This window comes from Ictidomys tridecemlineatus, chromosome 4 (genome assembly GCF_052094955.1).
Source record: "Ictidomys tridecemlineatus isolate mIctTri1 chromosome 4, mIctTri1.hap1, whole genome shotgun sequence".
Lineage (NCBI taxonomy): Eukaryota > Metazoa > Chordata > Mammalia > Rodentia > Sciuridae > Ictidomys > Ictidomys tridecemlineatus.
In genome coordinates, this window is record NC_135480.1 from 157,032,202 (window position 1) to 157,045,440 (window position 13,239).

At 37.0% G+C, this 13,239-nt stretch overlaps 1 protein-coding gene across 4 annotated transcripts in view; it reads right to left on the reverse strand.

The window, feature by feature from the left end:
* Frem1 (FRAS1 related extracellular matrix 1) overlaps nucleotides 1-13,239 on the reverse strand; it is a 161,746-nt gene that overhangs the window by 81,255 nt on the left and 67,252 nt on the right. For all 4 annotated transcript variants that reach the window (XM_078047648.1, XM_078047647.1, XM_040285828.2 and 1 more), the window contains exons 11-13: nucleotides 4,860-5,056; nucleotides 4,098-4,188; nucleotides 2,606-2,773 (exon numbers count right to left, since the gene is read on the reverse strand). In XM_078047648.1, coding sequence (XP_077903774.1) covers nucleotides 2,606-2,773; nucleotides 4,098-4,188; nucleotides 4,860-5,056 — 456 coding nt within the window. The remainder of the gene's footprint in view (nucleotides 1-2,605; nucleotides 2,774-4,097; nucleotides 4,189-4,859; nucleotides 5,057-13,239) is intronic.

The window sequence follows — 13,239 nt, forward strand, 5'->3', positions numbered from 1 at the left end:
CAGATGGTCTGAGGTGACTGCCGTGCAAATTGGAGGACACTGTGTTCTCCTAGGGAGCAATTGCTCTCCCCAAGAGTAGAATGTTCCCTAAGGACAGAGTTGGTAAAAGGCAGGGAGGAGCAGGGAGAGACACAGCCAGGCAGAGGGAAAGGAAGCAAGATGAAGCAGAGGGCTCGGCTACAGGGGGTCCACTCTCTCCTCCTGCAACTGTGCAAAGTGCTGGGCGGAGCTCCATTCCAAGGCACCAGGGGCACTAGGGGATGTCCTAAAGGGTCATGGAAACTATGAGAGTGCATAGAGGTGGCTGTCTTCTATTCTATCACCAGAAAAAAAATAAAATAAAATGATAGACTTTTCTCTCTATAATCACCCCCACTCCAGCCTTTCCAAGTGTCTCATTTTACCAAACCTATATTTTCACTGTAGGTGGGAGGAAGAAAGGGAGCTCTCACTCAAGGTATTACCTTTAACCAAGGTCTGCATTTGCCAGCCTCACTTTCCTGAGTAGGTTACAAATAAGTATCTCAAGATGACAATGTTTCATAAAATATAATTTATACTTTAGATGATCTTTCAAATCTCTCTTTTAGAGAAAACTTAAAAAAAAAATAAAAACATGAGACTAATTTCCCCTTCCTCACTAATCATTAAATTCTCAGGCCCAGTACTCAGAGGCTGGGGACTTCAAGTTAGCATGGGGTCAGTTTCCCCTAATGATCACCACTCAACTTGTCTTTATGTGGTATTTTTTTTTAAGTTGTAGATGGACACAATACCTTTATTTTATTTATTCATTTTTATGTGGTGCTGATGACTGAACCCAGTGCCTCACACATGCAAGGCAAGTGCCCTACCTCTGAGCCACAACCCCAGCCCTTTATGTGGTTTTACATATCAGAGACCCATTCCTGTGGCTGGTTCCACTGAAACTACAACTTGAATTTTATTTCTAATATGCTTTTTCTTTGAAGCTCTGTGTCATTTGATTCATGTGCCATATATAAAAGAGAGAAGCCACTATGCCATTTTAGATCCAAGTCCTCCCAATTATTCTCTCTGCTTTCAAACGAAGGTAACTTTTCCCTTTGGCCTTTATTTTTATTTATTTATTTATTTATTTTAGAGAGAGAGAGAGAATTTTTAATTTTTTTTTATTTTTTAGTTCTCAGCGGACACAACATCTTTGTTGGTATGTGGTGCTGAGGATCGAACCCAGGCAGCACGTATGCCAGGCGAGCGCGCTACCGCTTGAGCCACATCCCCAGCCCCATCCCTTTGGCCTTTATATATTCCTCCACACCTCATCCTTCTCTTTCAAAAGGCCTGGATTCCTTGGCATAAAAGATTATTTCCCCATGATTGTGCTGAAAAAAATTTTGGCTTCTTCAGATGCTAGGCTATTTCAGGGCCTACATCTCATACACAGAAAGGGGCACTTCAACTAAACTCTAACAACATTAGCTCCACAGACATTCCAAACCATTTTCATCACAAGGAATTTGATCTGGTCCCTGAGGGAGAAGTTATAAAAGGATGGAGCTTGTTTAGATTCCTCAGTTTGGACACTTCCATAGCCTTCTATCAAAGATTGCAAGCTCACCAACCTGAGAAGTCAGGTCAGTGATAGAAGTGAGTATGGTAAGTTGGTAGGGATGCTGGTGGTTGGGCTCAGTATTGCTAGAGCTTCCAGAGGTTCAGGAGGAACCCCAAGTCAGAACTGATAGGGAATCTTTTTGTTTTTAAATGTTGCAACTTATTATTTTAAAATACAGTTTAGATCCATTAGAAAACTTTTGCATATTGGACAGCTCCCCCCTGCCACAGTCCTCAGAGAAGCCCTCTGTTCCACAACCTCAGGCACATGTAGAGATGGTGAGGAGAGACCAGGAAAAAGAACAGCAGGATTGGCTGTATTTCAGGCCAGTACCTGGGAAGGATGACCTCTCTCCTTAGGGAACAGGTTTGGATAGGCTCTGGGCCCCTCTGGTTTGTAATACATGAAAAATGCTCCTTTGTCCTTCCACTTGTAGGGGGAAATAAACCAAATAATAGCTTCACTAATTAAGTATAGCATTCTGACAGCAGAGAGTGGACAGGGTACAGGAAAAACTCTCAGCATGACACAGTCTTACAGAGAAGACCCCAAGGTAGCATTGCCTTTGCAGTTGGGTTTTAATGAAAGACCCAAGTCCTTCAAGACTTACATAAACATCGGGCAGTGGGATAGAGTAGAACAAAAGGGTCCATCTTAATTCATTTTGGAAAATTAAAGAGCCTCTTTGGATTACACAACAGCATACTTGGCCTGCGGTGAGAGCAAATAAGCCCTTCTGGTTGCTAAGAGACCCATAATTTAATCCCCTTCCCCTGATCTACATGTGAAGCCCAGCAGAAAGAAAAAGGAATGAAAGCAATTTTGAGAAAGCTTTGAAAATAATGCCAAATCCAGCAACGAGAAAATCTTACCTTTTGGATAGAAAGTTCCACAGGAGGTGAAAGAGTCCCCTCCCCCTGCTTTTTTTCCTATACTGCAGCTGCAAAATTAAAAAGTTTGTTTTTTCTTTCTTTTCCTCCTTCCATCCTCCATATCAAACATGGTGCATACCTCAGGAACTTGATTGTCCACTGGGAGAATTGTAATATTAAAGCAGATCCCGTGCAAAGTGCCACCATGCTGGTTACTGATGGAAAAGGTAAACTGGACATGTCGGAGATGAGGGCCTATATCTTGCATGGGTGGCATGTAGGCCACTTTCATATAGTTCACAGCATGCTGCAAAGCAAATTGAGACGGACATATGAGTATTGATTTGCAAGGATCAGAAATCTGTGTCCAAGAAAATCATCATGCTAACTGTTATTGAATACTGTAAATACCAACATCACCAATTTAAAGATTCTCAAAAGTTCTATGCAATAAATCACATTTTCTATACATAAGGAAGAAAAATGAAAAAGAAATTAAAACGTCTAGTGCTTAAAGCCAGCCAACTCTATAAAAGGAAGGAGACTAGGGTGAAATACTAGGATGAAACACCTCTGCCTTCTAGTAATTGTGTGATATGGGCCCAGCTGCTTAAATGTGTAGGCCTGTTTTTTTTTTTTATTTGTGAAATTAAAAAAAAAGTACTTACCACATGGGGTTCACATACTCATTTACAACCTCTAACTATGAGGAGATTAAGCCTAATTAGCTCCAAACCACAGAAGTATCTGCTGCCTAAGCACTCATCACCATTACTGTGACCCCCACAGGATCATCAGAGTAGAGTCCACAGGTGAACACGCAGTGAAGGATTTTGGAAGGTGGTTAAGTATTATGAAATGAATTGTGCCCACTTCACCACCCTGCCAAAAAACAGATATGCTGAAGTCCCAACCCTTCCTACCTCCAAATGTGAACTTATTTGGAAATAGTGTCATTATGTATGTAATTAGATAAGATGGGGCCATCCCAGGGTAGGGTGAACCCTTAATCCAACGTATCTGTTGTCCTTGTAATAGGAGGAGAGAAAGACACAGGGAGTCATGTGATAACAGAGGCATGAGAGTGACATATCTCCAGGCCAACTAGAAACTAAAGATTGCAGGCCAACAGCCAGAAGTTAAAAAGAAGCAAGGAAAGATTGCCCTAGAGGGTTTCAGAAGGAGCACCTCCCTGCCAGTATTGTGATTTCAGACCTCTGGCTTCCAAAGCTATGAGGAAATAAGTCTCATAGCTGTACACCACCCAACTGGTGGTATGTTGTCATGGTAGCCCTAGGACACTAATGGAGGAAAAACAACGCGTGAAGTGAATTTGGTGGAATAAAAATTCAGGCGTGGGGGGTCCCAAATCAGAGTCTTGCTGCTGGAAAAATAGAGGGGATGGGGAGCTGTATTAAATTATGACAAGATTCTAAAATCATACCCAACCTGACAAAGCATTTTCAAATAGATGTCACATGCTTAGTAGAAATATGCAAGCAGAATGAATAAAAAATCTCAAGCATTTGTGGCAGGTGACAAGGGCCAACATTCTCAGGTGCGACACTAAGCATGTCATATCTTCTCAGAGGACACATCATGTGGTTCAACATTATAGCAAATCATCATACCTGAGTAAATGACCTCAGCCCCAGGGCTGTAGGATTTTTGGTTAGCTTTGGTATGCTGTCCACCATGAATAATTTCCCAGCATCCAAATATCTAAAGAGAAATACAGGAAAGAATATATCAGCTAATTTTCCAGCTAAGAAAGGTGAAGTCAGATGGCTAATATCAAATTTTCAAAAACTAAAAGACCTTATCATGAGAAGAAATAAAGTGTTCCATCTTTATATTCCCTTCTTATGTTAGGGGCTACTAGCCTTAGGTCCAGTATCACCAATTCCACCCTCATCATGATTGCAGAAAGTATGTACAAAATTTTTTGCTTTACCATCATGAAAGGGAATAATTATCCTAAACATTCTAAAATTTTTCCTTGTTACCATGAATACAGTACCAACCTAAAATATATTCATGCTACTTTTCTGGATTGAGATCATAGAATATGATAATTTCATGGCCTATAATATCTAAAAAAAAATAATGTTATGAAGACCTTAATACATTTTACCAGAAAGAAAATCAATATTATTTTTAGAAAATAGGAATTGAAGACCATTTTCAGCTACCTATGCTGAAAACAATGCAAGCACTTACTAAGGAATAAGACTTTAAAAGGGAGGTATGATACAAATTTGAGGCAAAAGTAAATGCTAAATTGGATATAAGTTCCCACTGGCCAACAAAGCAATTGAATCATAGTACTACTATACATAAACACTTTTGTTTGTCCAACCCCAGTAGACCATATGATGACTTTTCAGATATACCTGTCATTGAAAGAGAAACAGGGAGGAGTGGTTATTGTGTAGAGCAGCTCCCTATCATAAGATTCTGTATCTAGGAAATGTAGATGCTTCTTCGTTATGTAGGCCACCTCTGTTTCCTTGACAACCAAATGCCGAGAAACCCCAGGAGCCTCTTTTGGAAGCTGGTCATCCACTGGAGTGATATGGATGGTCACCACCTGGAATGAAAATACACTATTCATTTAGAAAACACCAAAGAGGATGTCCCACAACCACCTAGTCACAGTTAAGATGACATTCAAAAACTGTCATTGATAATACACCTCTGTCAAATGATTCAGGAGCTACTAAGGAGGTGATCTAAAAATGGAACATCCTTTACTCATTGGATATTGTATTTTTAAAATATAATTATCACAATTATAGTTAATTCAATCAGAAGGGCTATTGAAAGGGCATAGAAAGCACAAAATAGGATCTTGATTTTGATTTCCATCTCCCAACTATCTGTGCATTCTCTGATACTTCCTACTACTCAATCATTGATCCTAGCAACATTAATATACCTCTTGATTCCTCCTTCTCCACTCACATTGAACACATCACCAAGATTCTACTTGTAAAATCTCCCTTAGAGAAACTACCCCAATCTGCAGGTGTCATTCCTACTTACACTGGCCTAGATCTTATCACTTCTTCCTTGACTGCTCCAGTCTTCTGTTAGCCCTAACTCCAATCACTGATCTAGGTTTTTCATATTCCTAGTGTTATCTTTTAAAAACACAAGTCAAACCTCCTTAAAAATCTTAAACAAGCACCCAGGAAATATAGAAGCATTCAAAATCCTTAGCCTGGCATTTGAGATCCTTCACACATCCTCTATTTTCAACTATATTTTTTTTACCAACTTTCAACATTAATTCAAAAACTCTTGTTGCACACAGTGGTGGACCATGGCTAGCCCCTAAGGACATGTCTATGTTTTGTATCATGTTTCTTCAATCTACTTCACTCTACTCTTGCTTTCTTTAGCAATCTGTCTCTATCACCCTTAAAGGCTCTTCTTGAAAACATCCTTCAATTTCTCAGTTGGAATTAATTGTGTTCTGAATTTTGTCCTAAACATTCTAAAAATATTTCCTTGTTATCAATGTATATAGTACCAGCCTAAAGTATACCTTATTATGGTTTAAATGCTGTGTCCCCTCCAAAATTAATGTTAAAACTTAATCTCCAATGCAATGGTGTGAAGAGGTGGGGCTTTCATGAGGCAGTTGTGTCATGAGGGCTCTGCTATGGATTAGTGCTTTATAAAAAGGCTTGAGGGCATGAATTCATCCTTCCATCCTTTCTGCTTTGTAAAGACACAGCATTCACCCTCTCCAAAGGATGCAGCGACAAGGAGCCATCTTAGAAGCAGAGAGTAGCCCTCACCAGATACGGAACCTGCTGGTGCCTCGATCCTGAACTTTCCATCCAGAATTTTGAGGATTATGTTTCTAGTATTTATTAATTACCCATTCTCAGATATTTTGTTATAGCATTGTGAATATGACTAAGGCATCACTTAAATAACATACTTATGTCATCATCTTGTATTGTCTTTTTCTTAGACTGAAAATTTCATGAGGACAGGATCATGGTACAGTACAAACTACATTAAATGAAACAGTAAGCAATCAAAGTCCTAAGTGTGCTGTTTACATACTAGCAGTTAATTGACCTTGAACATGTTACTCAACTTTTTTTGCTGTCAATTTTCTTATTTCTAAGTTAAGCTAAATATTAACCTCACAAAATTCTACAAAGATCAAATATCGTCTTGTAGTTCAGATGTCTGGCGTGTGGGTAGATGCTCAATGAATATTACACTCATCTCTTTATCTCCACAACATCTTGCACAATACCTTGTGGAGAGGAAGCATTTCATCAACGACGATAACTGAATCAGTCAACAGACCCTGTTGGTGATTTTAAGCAGTCTAAACCACACTCACAGGTTTGGGTCATGCTAGATAGTAAGAAGAACTGGCCAAGCTGCTTTTGCCATCACCATCAACTCTTTAGAGTAACCCATGCTTGGTTACAAGAATGCTGTGACTTCCTCCCTCTGGAAATGGCACACTGCATATTGCTTAACATTGCGGGTCTTTTCACATTCTGCCACATGAAAATATTCTTACCTTGGTTTTGATTTATTTTGATGTTGTCATTGAAGCACAGATCAGCAATGACAATTTTGTCTACAACAATGGTGTTTACGATACCAATTTGAAAATGAAGATAATTCCCTTTTAGACTATCATGAAAATCAGAAACTAAAAAATGATTAAGCTTTTGTTATGATATAAAAAGACCTAAACATCAGTCAAACCTATAAGCTGTGCTCCCTGGTAGAGATCATTTAACCCCTTGGGGACTCAATTTTCTTCTTTTTCTGTACATTAGACAATAACAATGGCTTTTATTATGAGATATATTGTCAGGATCAAACAAGACAGCAGCACAGTGAGTACTAGTACTTAGTAGGTGCTCACAAAGTTAATTCCTTGTCTATAACCTTTCATTATTTTTACAAAAGCTTACAGATGTTTACTATCCATTATGAAGCATTTTTGATAATTAAAAACTAAAGCCGGTTATCAAAATAAAGGAACACAATGATAGTCATTTCTCTAGTCTCTTGGAATCTGTGTCATGATTTTTTTTCTCTAATTATAGTATTTTGCTAATCTACAAAGTTCAGAAATTCTCTATGGGACCTGCCAGCCATACTGTGGATCAGTGAGTCCCCACTTAATTGAAAAACTGGATTTAATAAGGAAACAATAGTTATTGTGCCTTCAAAGAGACCATTTTCCATGCTAATTTATTCTCCGACGTATTCTTTATGTAAAAAGAATGTACAACCATGCTTTTTTATACCCCTGTAGTAATTCTTGGTGGGCACATTTTTCAACATGCTTTATGATTGCCTAAGTTGATGTTTCTTTAAATATTTATGCATGTTCAAACAATTATTGTGTGTTTGTCTGTGGGTGACAAAAATCCTATTTTAACAAAATCCACAGAGAAATAAAGCATTCTCTTTGTACTGAAATCTGGTTATAACAAAAGACATTATTAAACACCCATTCCCAGGCAAAGAGTGGAGAACTAGTGCTCAAGCCGATCACTAGGCCTTTTGCCTGCTATATTCCCCCAACTCCCTGCAGTCACACACAGACTTGTAAGGAACCTGAACATAATCAGAAAGTGAAAAATCAGCATTCAAAATGATACAGTCTGACCTTGGCCTCAAATTCAGGCTCTAATATAATATTCCACCAGCTGGCACCTGACTTTCTTATAGGCCCGAATTCTTGATCCTTCCTCTGCCCTAAGCTCTGATTCCTGCCTGATTGTGATTTTGCTTCTTCTTTTGAGAATATTCAGAATCATTTCTCACTCTTGTGAACTATTTCCAGGGTCTTTTGCCCGCCCTTCTAGATATAGTAGTTTGTGCAAGTTTTTAGGGAAATACACTAAGCGTTTCTTTTAACAAGGTGACTTTAAAATGCTGTTGAGATAGACATATAGTGGTGTCAAATGAAGCTGAGGACATAGACAAGTGTAAGCTAGAGAAATAGTCGTCCTCTGGTATCTGCAGGGAATAGGCTCCTGGACCCCTCATGGATGACAAATCTGTGGATGTTCAAGTCCCTTGTATAAAATTGAATGGTATTTTCATAAAACTTAGGCACATCCTCCCATAAGCTTCACATCATTTCTAGATTTCTTATCATATCTAATATGATACAAATGTTATACAAATACTAGTAGTATAGTATTGTTTAGAGAATAATAATGAGGAAAAAATAGTCTATATTTTCAGTACAGATCCAATTCTTTTTCTAGTATTCCCTATCTTTAGTTGGCTAAATTTGTGAATGCAAAACAGACAGACAGCCAACTTATTTGGGAGACAGGATACGTGGTACATAAAGACAGAACAAATGTGTAGACTTGTCTGTCTCTTAAAATAAGTTAAGAAGGAAGTAGGGCTGGAACACTGATGCATGCAGATAATTCCTGCAACTTGGGAAGCTGAGGCAGGAGGATAGCAAATTCCAGGCCAGCCTCAGCAACTTGGCAAATCCCTCACTTAGAGAGACACTGTCTCAAAATAAAATAAAAAGGCTGGGGATTTAGCTCAGTGGTAAAGTGCCCCTGGATTCTATCCCTAGTACTACCAAAAAAAAAAATAATTATTATATTTATATATATAAATTATATATATATGTATATATAATACATATATACACACACACACATATATATATATAATAATTTAAAGGAAGCAGATAAAAATGTGGTTATGACCTCTTTAAAAATTTATCCATCATAGGGATAAATTTATATAAGCAGATCTACAAAGTTTAGTCTGATTTATTTGACCAGATTTAGAAATAATTCTCTTTGATTGTTTCTATTACCTTGGACTCTACTGAAGAGAGATCTCACATTCATATTTGTGCATATAACACAATGATGTATAAAATATGCAGTAACAAAGGAAGATAAAAGAAGTCAGCTGGGTATGGTGGTGCACGCCTGTAATCCCAGTGCTCAGGAGGCTGAAGGAGGATCATAAATTCAAAGCCAGCCTCAACAATTTAGCAAGGTCCTGAGCAAATCAGCAAGATCCTGTCTCAAAAGTAAAAAGTAAAAAATAAAAAGGCTGGGGATGTGGCTCAGTGGTTAAGCATCCCTGGGTTCAATCCCTGGTACCAAAAAAGAAAAAGGAAAAGTTCTAAAGATTTACTTTTAAAAAGACACAGAGTCTTCTGAAAGTAATATGGTGTTCTAACTCAGGTTGAATAGATACAAAGGATTAAGAAATAAATCCTATTCATAATTTCAACTTATCAAGTCAACTAAGGAATCAAAAAAATTTAACAAAGAAATGCAGTATAATACAGTGATGAAAAGAAAGTATTGTTATTTGAAAAGTATTTGACTAGTTAGTCCAAAGGCAGATGAACTGAGAGTTTTATTCATTCCTCAGTCCATCTTAAAAGGAATAGTGGAGATCCCTCAATTTCAAAGCTCCCTGACATCATTCTTTCATCTCCTTCCATTAAGTCATCTTAGCAGACAGATCAATAGCTCAATCATCTGTACATTAGCTAATCTCAGTGACTGTGAAATTATGAGAAGATATCATATGACAAACAAGACACATGCTTTCAGTAGTCATTCTAGAACAGGTTTGAGATTTGCTTCCATCCATAAACATGTTACCTTTGAAGATAATAGGTATAAAATGCCTGGCACAAAATACCATATATAGTAGATGTTTGCTTAATTTTGGCTGTCCTTGATTATTTTATTTGTTGTTTTTACATGTACATGACAGTAGGATGTATTTTGACATATTATATATACCTTGGGTATAACCTATGTGGCTTCATCACTATAGTAAGCTGATTTCAAGTCCTTTGGATATACACCAAGGAGTAGGATAACTGGCCTAAATGATGGTTTCATTCCAGGTTTTATGAGGAATCTCCATACTGCTTTCCAGAGTGGTTGCACCAATTTGCAGTCCTACCACAATGTATGAGTGTACCCTTTTCCCCACATCCTTGCTAATCTTTATTGTTACTTGTATTCTTCATAATTGCTATTCTGACTGGAGTGAGATGGAATCTCGGTGCAATTTTAATTTGCATTTCTCTAATTGCTAGAGATATTAAACACTTTTTCATATATTTTTTGATCATTTGTATTTCTGTTCAGTTCTTTTGCCCATTTATTGATTTGTTTTTGTTTTGTTTTATTTTTGGTGTTAAGTTTTTTGAGCTCTTTTTATATCCTGGAGATTAATGGTCTATAATGAGGTGCAGGTGGTAAAGATTTTCTCCCATTCTGTTGAATGGGTTTGTTTGATGCATGTAGGTGCTCCACTGTTTGGGGCATAGATATTTACAATTATTATGTCTTGTTGATGTATGGTTTCCTTAAGCAGTAAGAAATTATCTTTTTGGTCCCTTCTGATTAACTTTGGTTTGAAGTCCACTTTATCTGATATGAGGATAGAAACCCTTGCTCAGTTGCAAGATCCATGTGGATGCTATGTTTTCCCCCATGCTTTTACACAGTCTATGAATGTCTTTGATTATGAGGTGAGTGTCTTGGTGATAACATATTGTTGGGTCTTGTTTTTTAATCCAATCTGCCAGTCTGTATCTTTTGTTGATGAGTTTATGCCATTTACATTCAATGTTATTATTGAGATATGATTTTATTCCGTGTAATTTTAATTTATTTATTTTTAATTTGAATTAGTTTCTCCTTTGATTGATTATGCTTCTAATGTAGCTCCTCCCTTTTCTGGTTTTCATTTCTTCTTCATGAAATACTTTATTGAGTATATTTTGTAGTGCAGGCTTTCTGGTTGTGAATTCTTTTAACTTTTGTTCATCATGACAGGTTTTTATTTTGTAACCAATTCTGAAGCTTATTTTACTGAGTTGGTATTCTTGTTGGCATCCATTTTCTTTCAGAGATTAGGATATATTATTCTAAGACTTTCTAGCTTTGAGGGTCTGGGTTAAGAAACCAGCTGAGACTCAAATTGGTTTCCCTGTAAATTTTGCCTGTCACTTTTCTTTGGAAGGCTTTAAAATTCTATCCTTATTTTGATTAACTTTGGTTTGAAGTCCACTTTATCTGACATGAGGATAGAAACCCTATGGTAGGCATTTTTACAATGTGCATTGGTGTGGGTCTGTTATAATTTTGTATATTTGGGGTCCTGTAAGCCTCCTGCATTTGGTTTTCCATTTTATTCTTAAGGTTTAGGAAATTTTCAAACATTATTTCACTGAAAAGATTATGTATTCCTTTGGTTTGTATCTCCAAGCATTCATCTATCCTGATAAATCTTAATGGGTCTTTCATGCTATCCCATATTGCTTGAAATTTCTCTTCATGGTCTCTTTTTTCCCCATGTTCAACTTTATTTTCTTGATCATTTATTTTTTTTTCTTTGCCTGAAACTGTCTTGTGTATTGGTGATGCTTTCAATTGAATTCTTAATTTGGCTATTGTTGTCTTCATTTCAAGGATTTCTGAATGATTCTTCTTCAGGATTTCTATTTCCTCGTTGAAGTGATCTTTCATTAATGTACTTTCTTTCTGATTTCATTTCTTACATCATCTTTTATCTCATAGATCAGTTGAACCATGAACTTTCTGAACTATATTTCTGACATTTCCTACACTGTGGTATCAATGGAGTCTACTGTTGAGTTAGTTCGTGTTGTTTGGGATGGTTTGTTCCCTTGATTTTTATATCGTTTATATATCTACCCATCTATCTGGATGGATCTGATGCTGCAGAGTTTCTACCTTATGGGTTTATAGTGTCCCTCTGTCACTAGTATCTCACAGATTGGTGAGGGGGGGTGATAGTAACAATGTATGCAAACAATATATAGGAGTAGAGTAGGTTCTATTTTGATGTCTAGTTCCTATTTTGATATCTAGTGTTAATTGGTATAATATGTAGGAATAGTGGGATCAGCAATTTCCATCAGTAAAAATAGTTCATAATCACGTATTATGTCTGGCTTAAATCAAACAATAGGTATTGTCTTTGCCTTCTGTTGTATTGATTATTGCTGTGTCATTGGTGGTAGGGGTAGACATTATGTACCTCAAGTAGTATTAAGAAGTGTTAAGGATAGAGTTGAGTATAAGGAAAGAAGAAAAGAAAGGAGGGTAAAAAAGTGTTTGCAATTTCAAAGGGTAAATAGGACAGATGCAGTGATAACTTAGGATATGTTGTTAGTCTGAAAGGGGATGAAAAATAGAAGAATATAAAGGAGGAAAGAGAGAATGGAATTTGGATATGAGGAATAGAGAAATGAGAGAGGGAGAGAAGGATGAGAGAGTGGTGATAAAAATGATACAAAACAAAATCCAAACAAGTTAATCCTAAGTCATAACCCTTAAAATACAGAACATGAAAAAATAACACCTTTGGGGAAAAAATGAAAGAAAGAAGAAAAAAAGAAAAACAAGGCGAGAAATGAGGAGAAACAAGTATAAATATGTGTAAGAGTTCTTGAATCAGTCAGTATACCTTCAAATAAAACAAAAGTTCAATATGGAAACTCCAAATCAAAAGGCAACACAGAACTACTGCCACAACAAACAAGTCACAAGAACCAAAAAAAGAAAAAAAAGATAGAAATAGATAGATAGATAGATTGATTGATTAATCAATCGATCTTGGTGAAACGTTAAGGATTTAAGGAGTTGTATCTACTATGGTGAACAAAATAGTCAGTAAGCACATGTGTTCACTGACTGTGCCCACCTGGTTTTCTTTCCATTTCTTCTTGAGGTATGA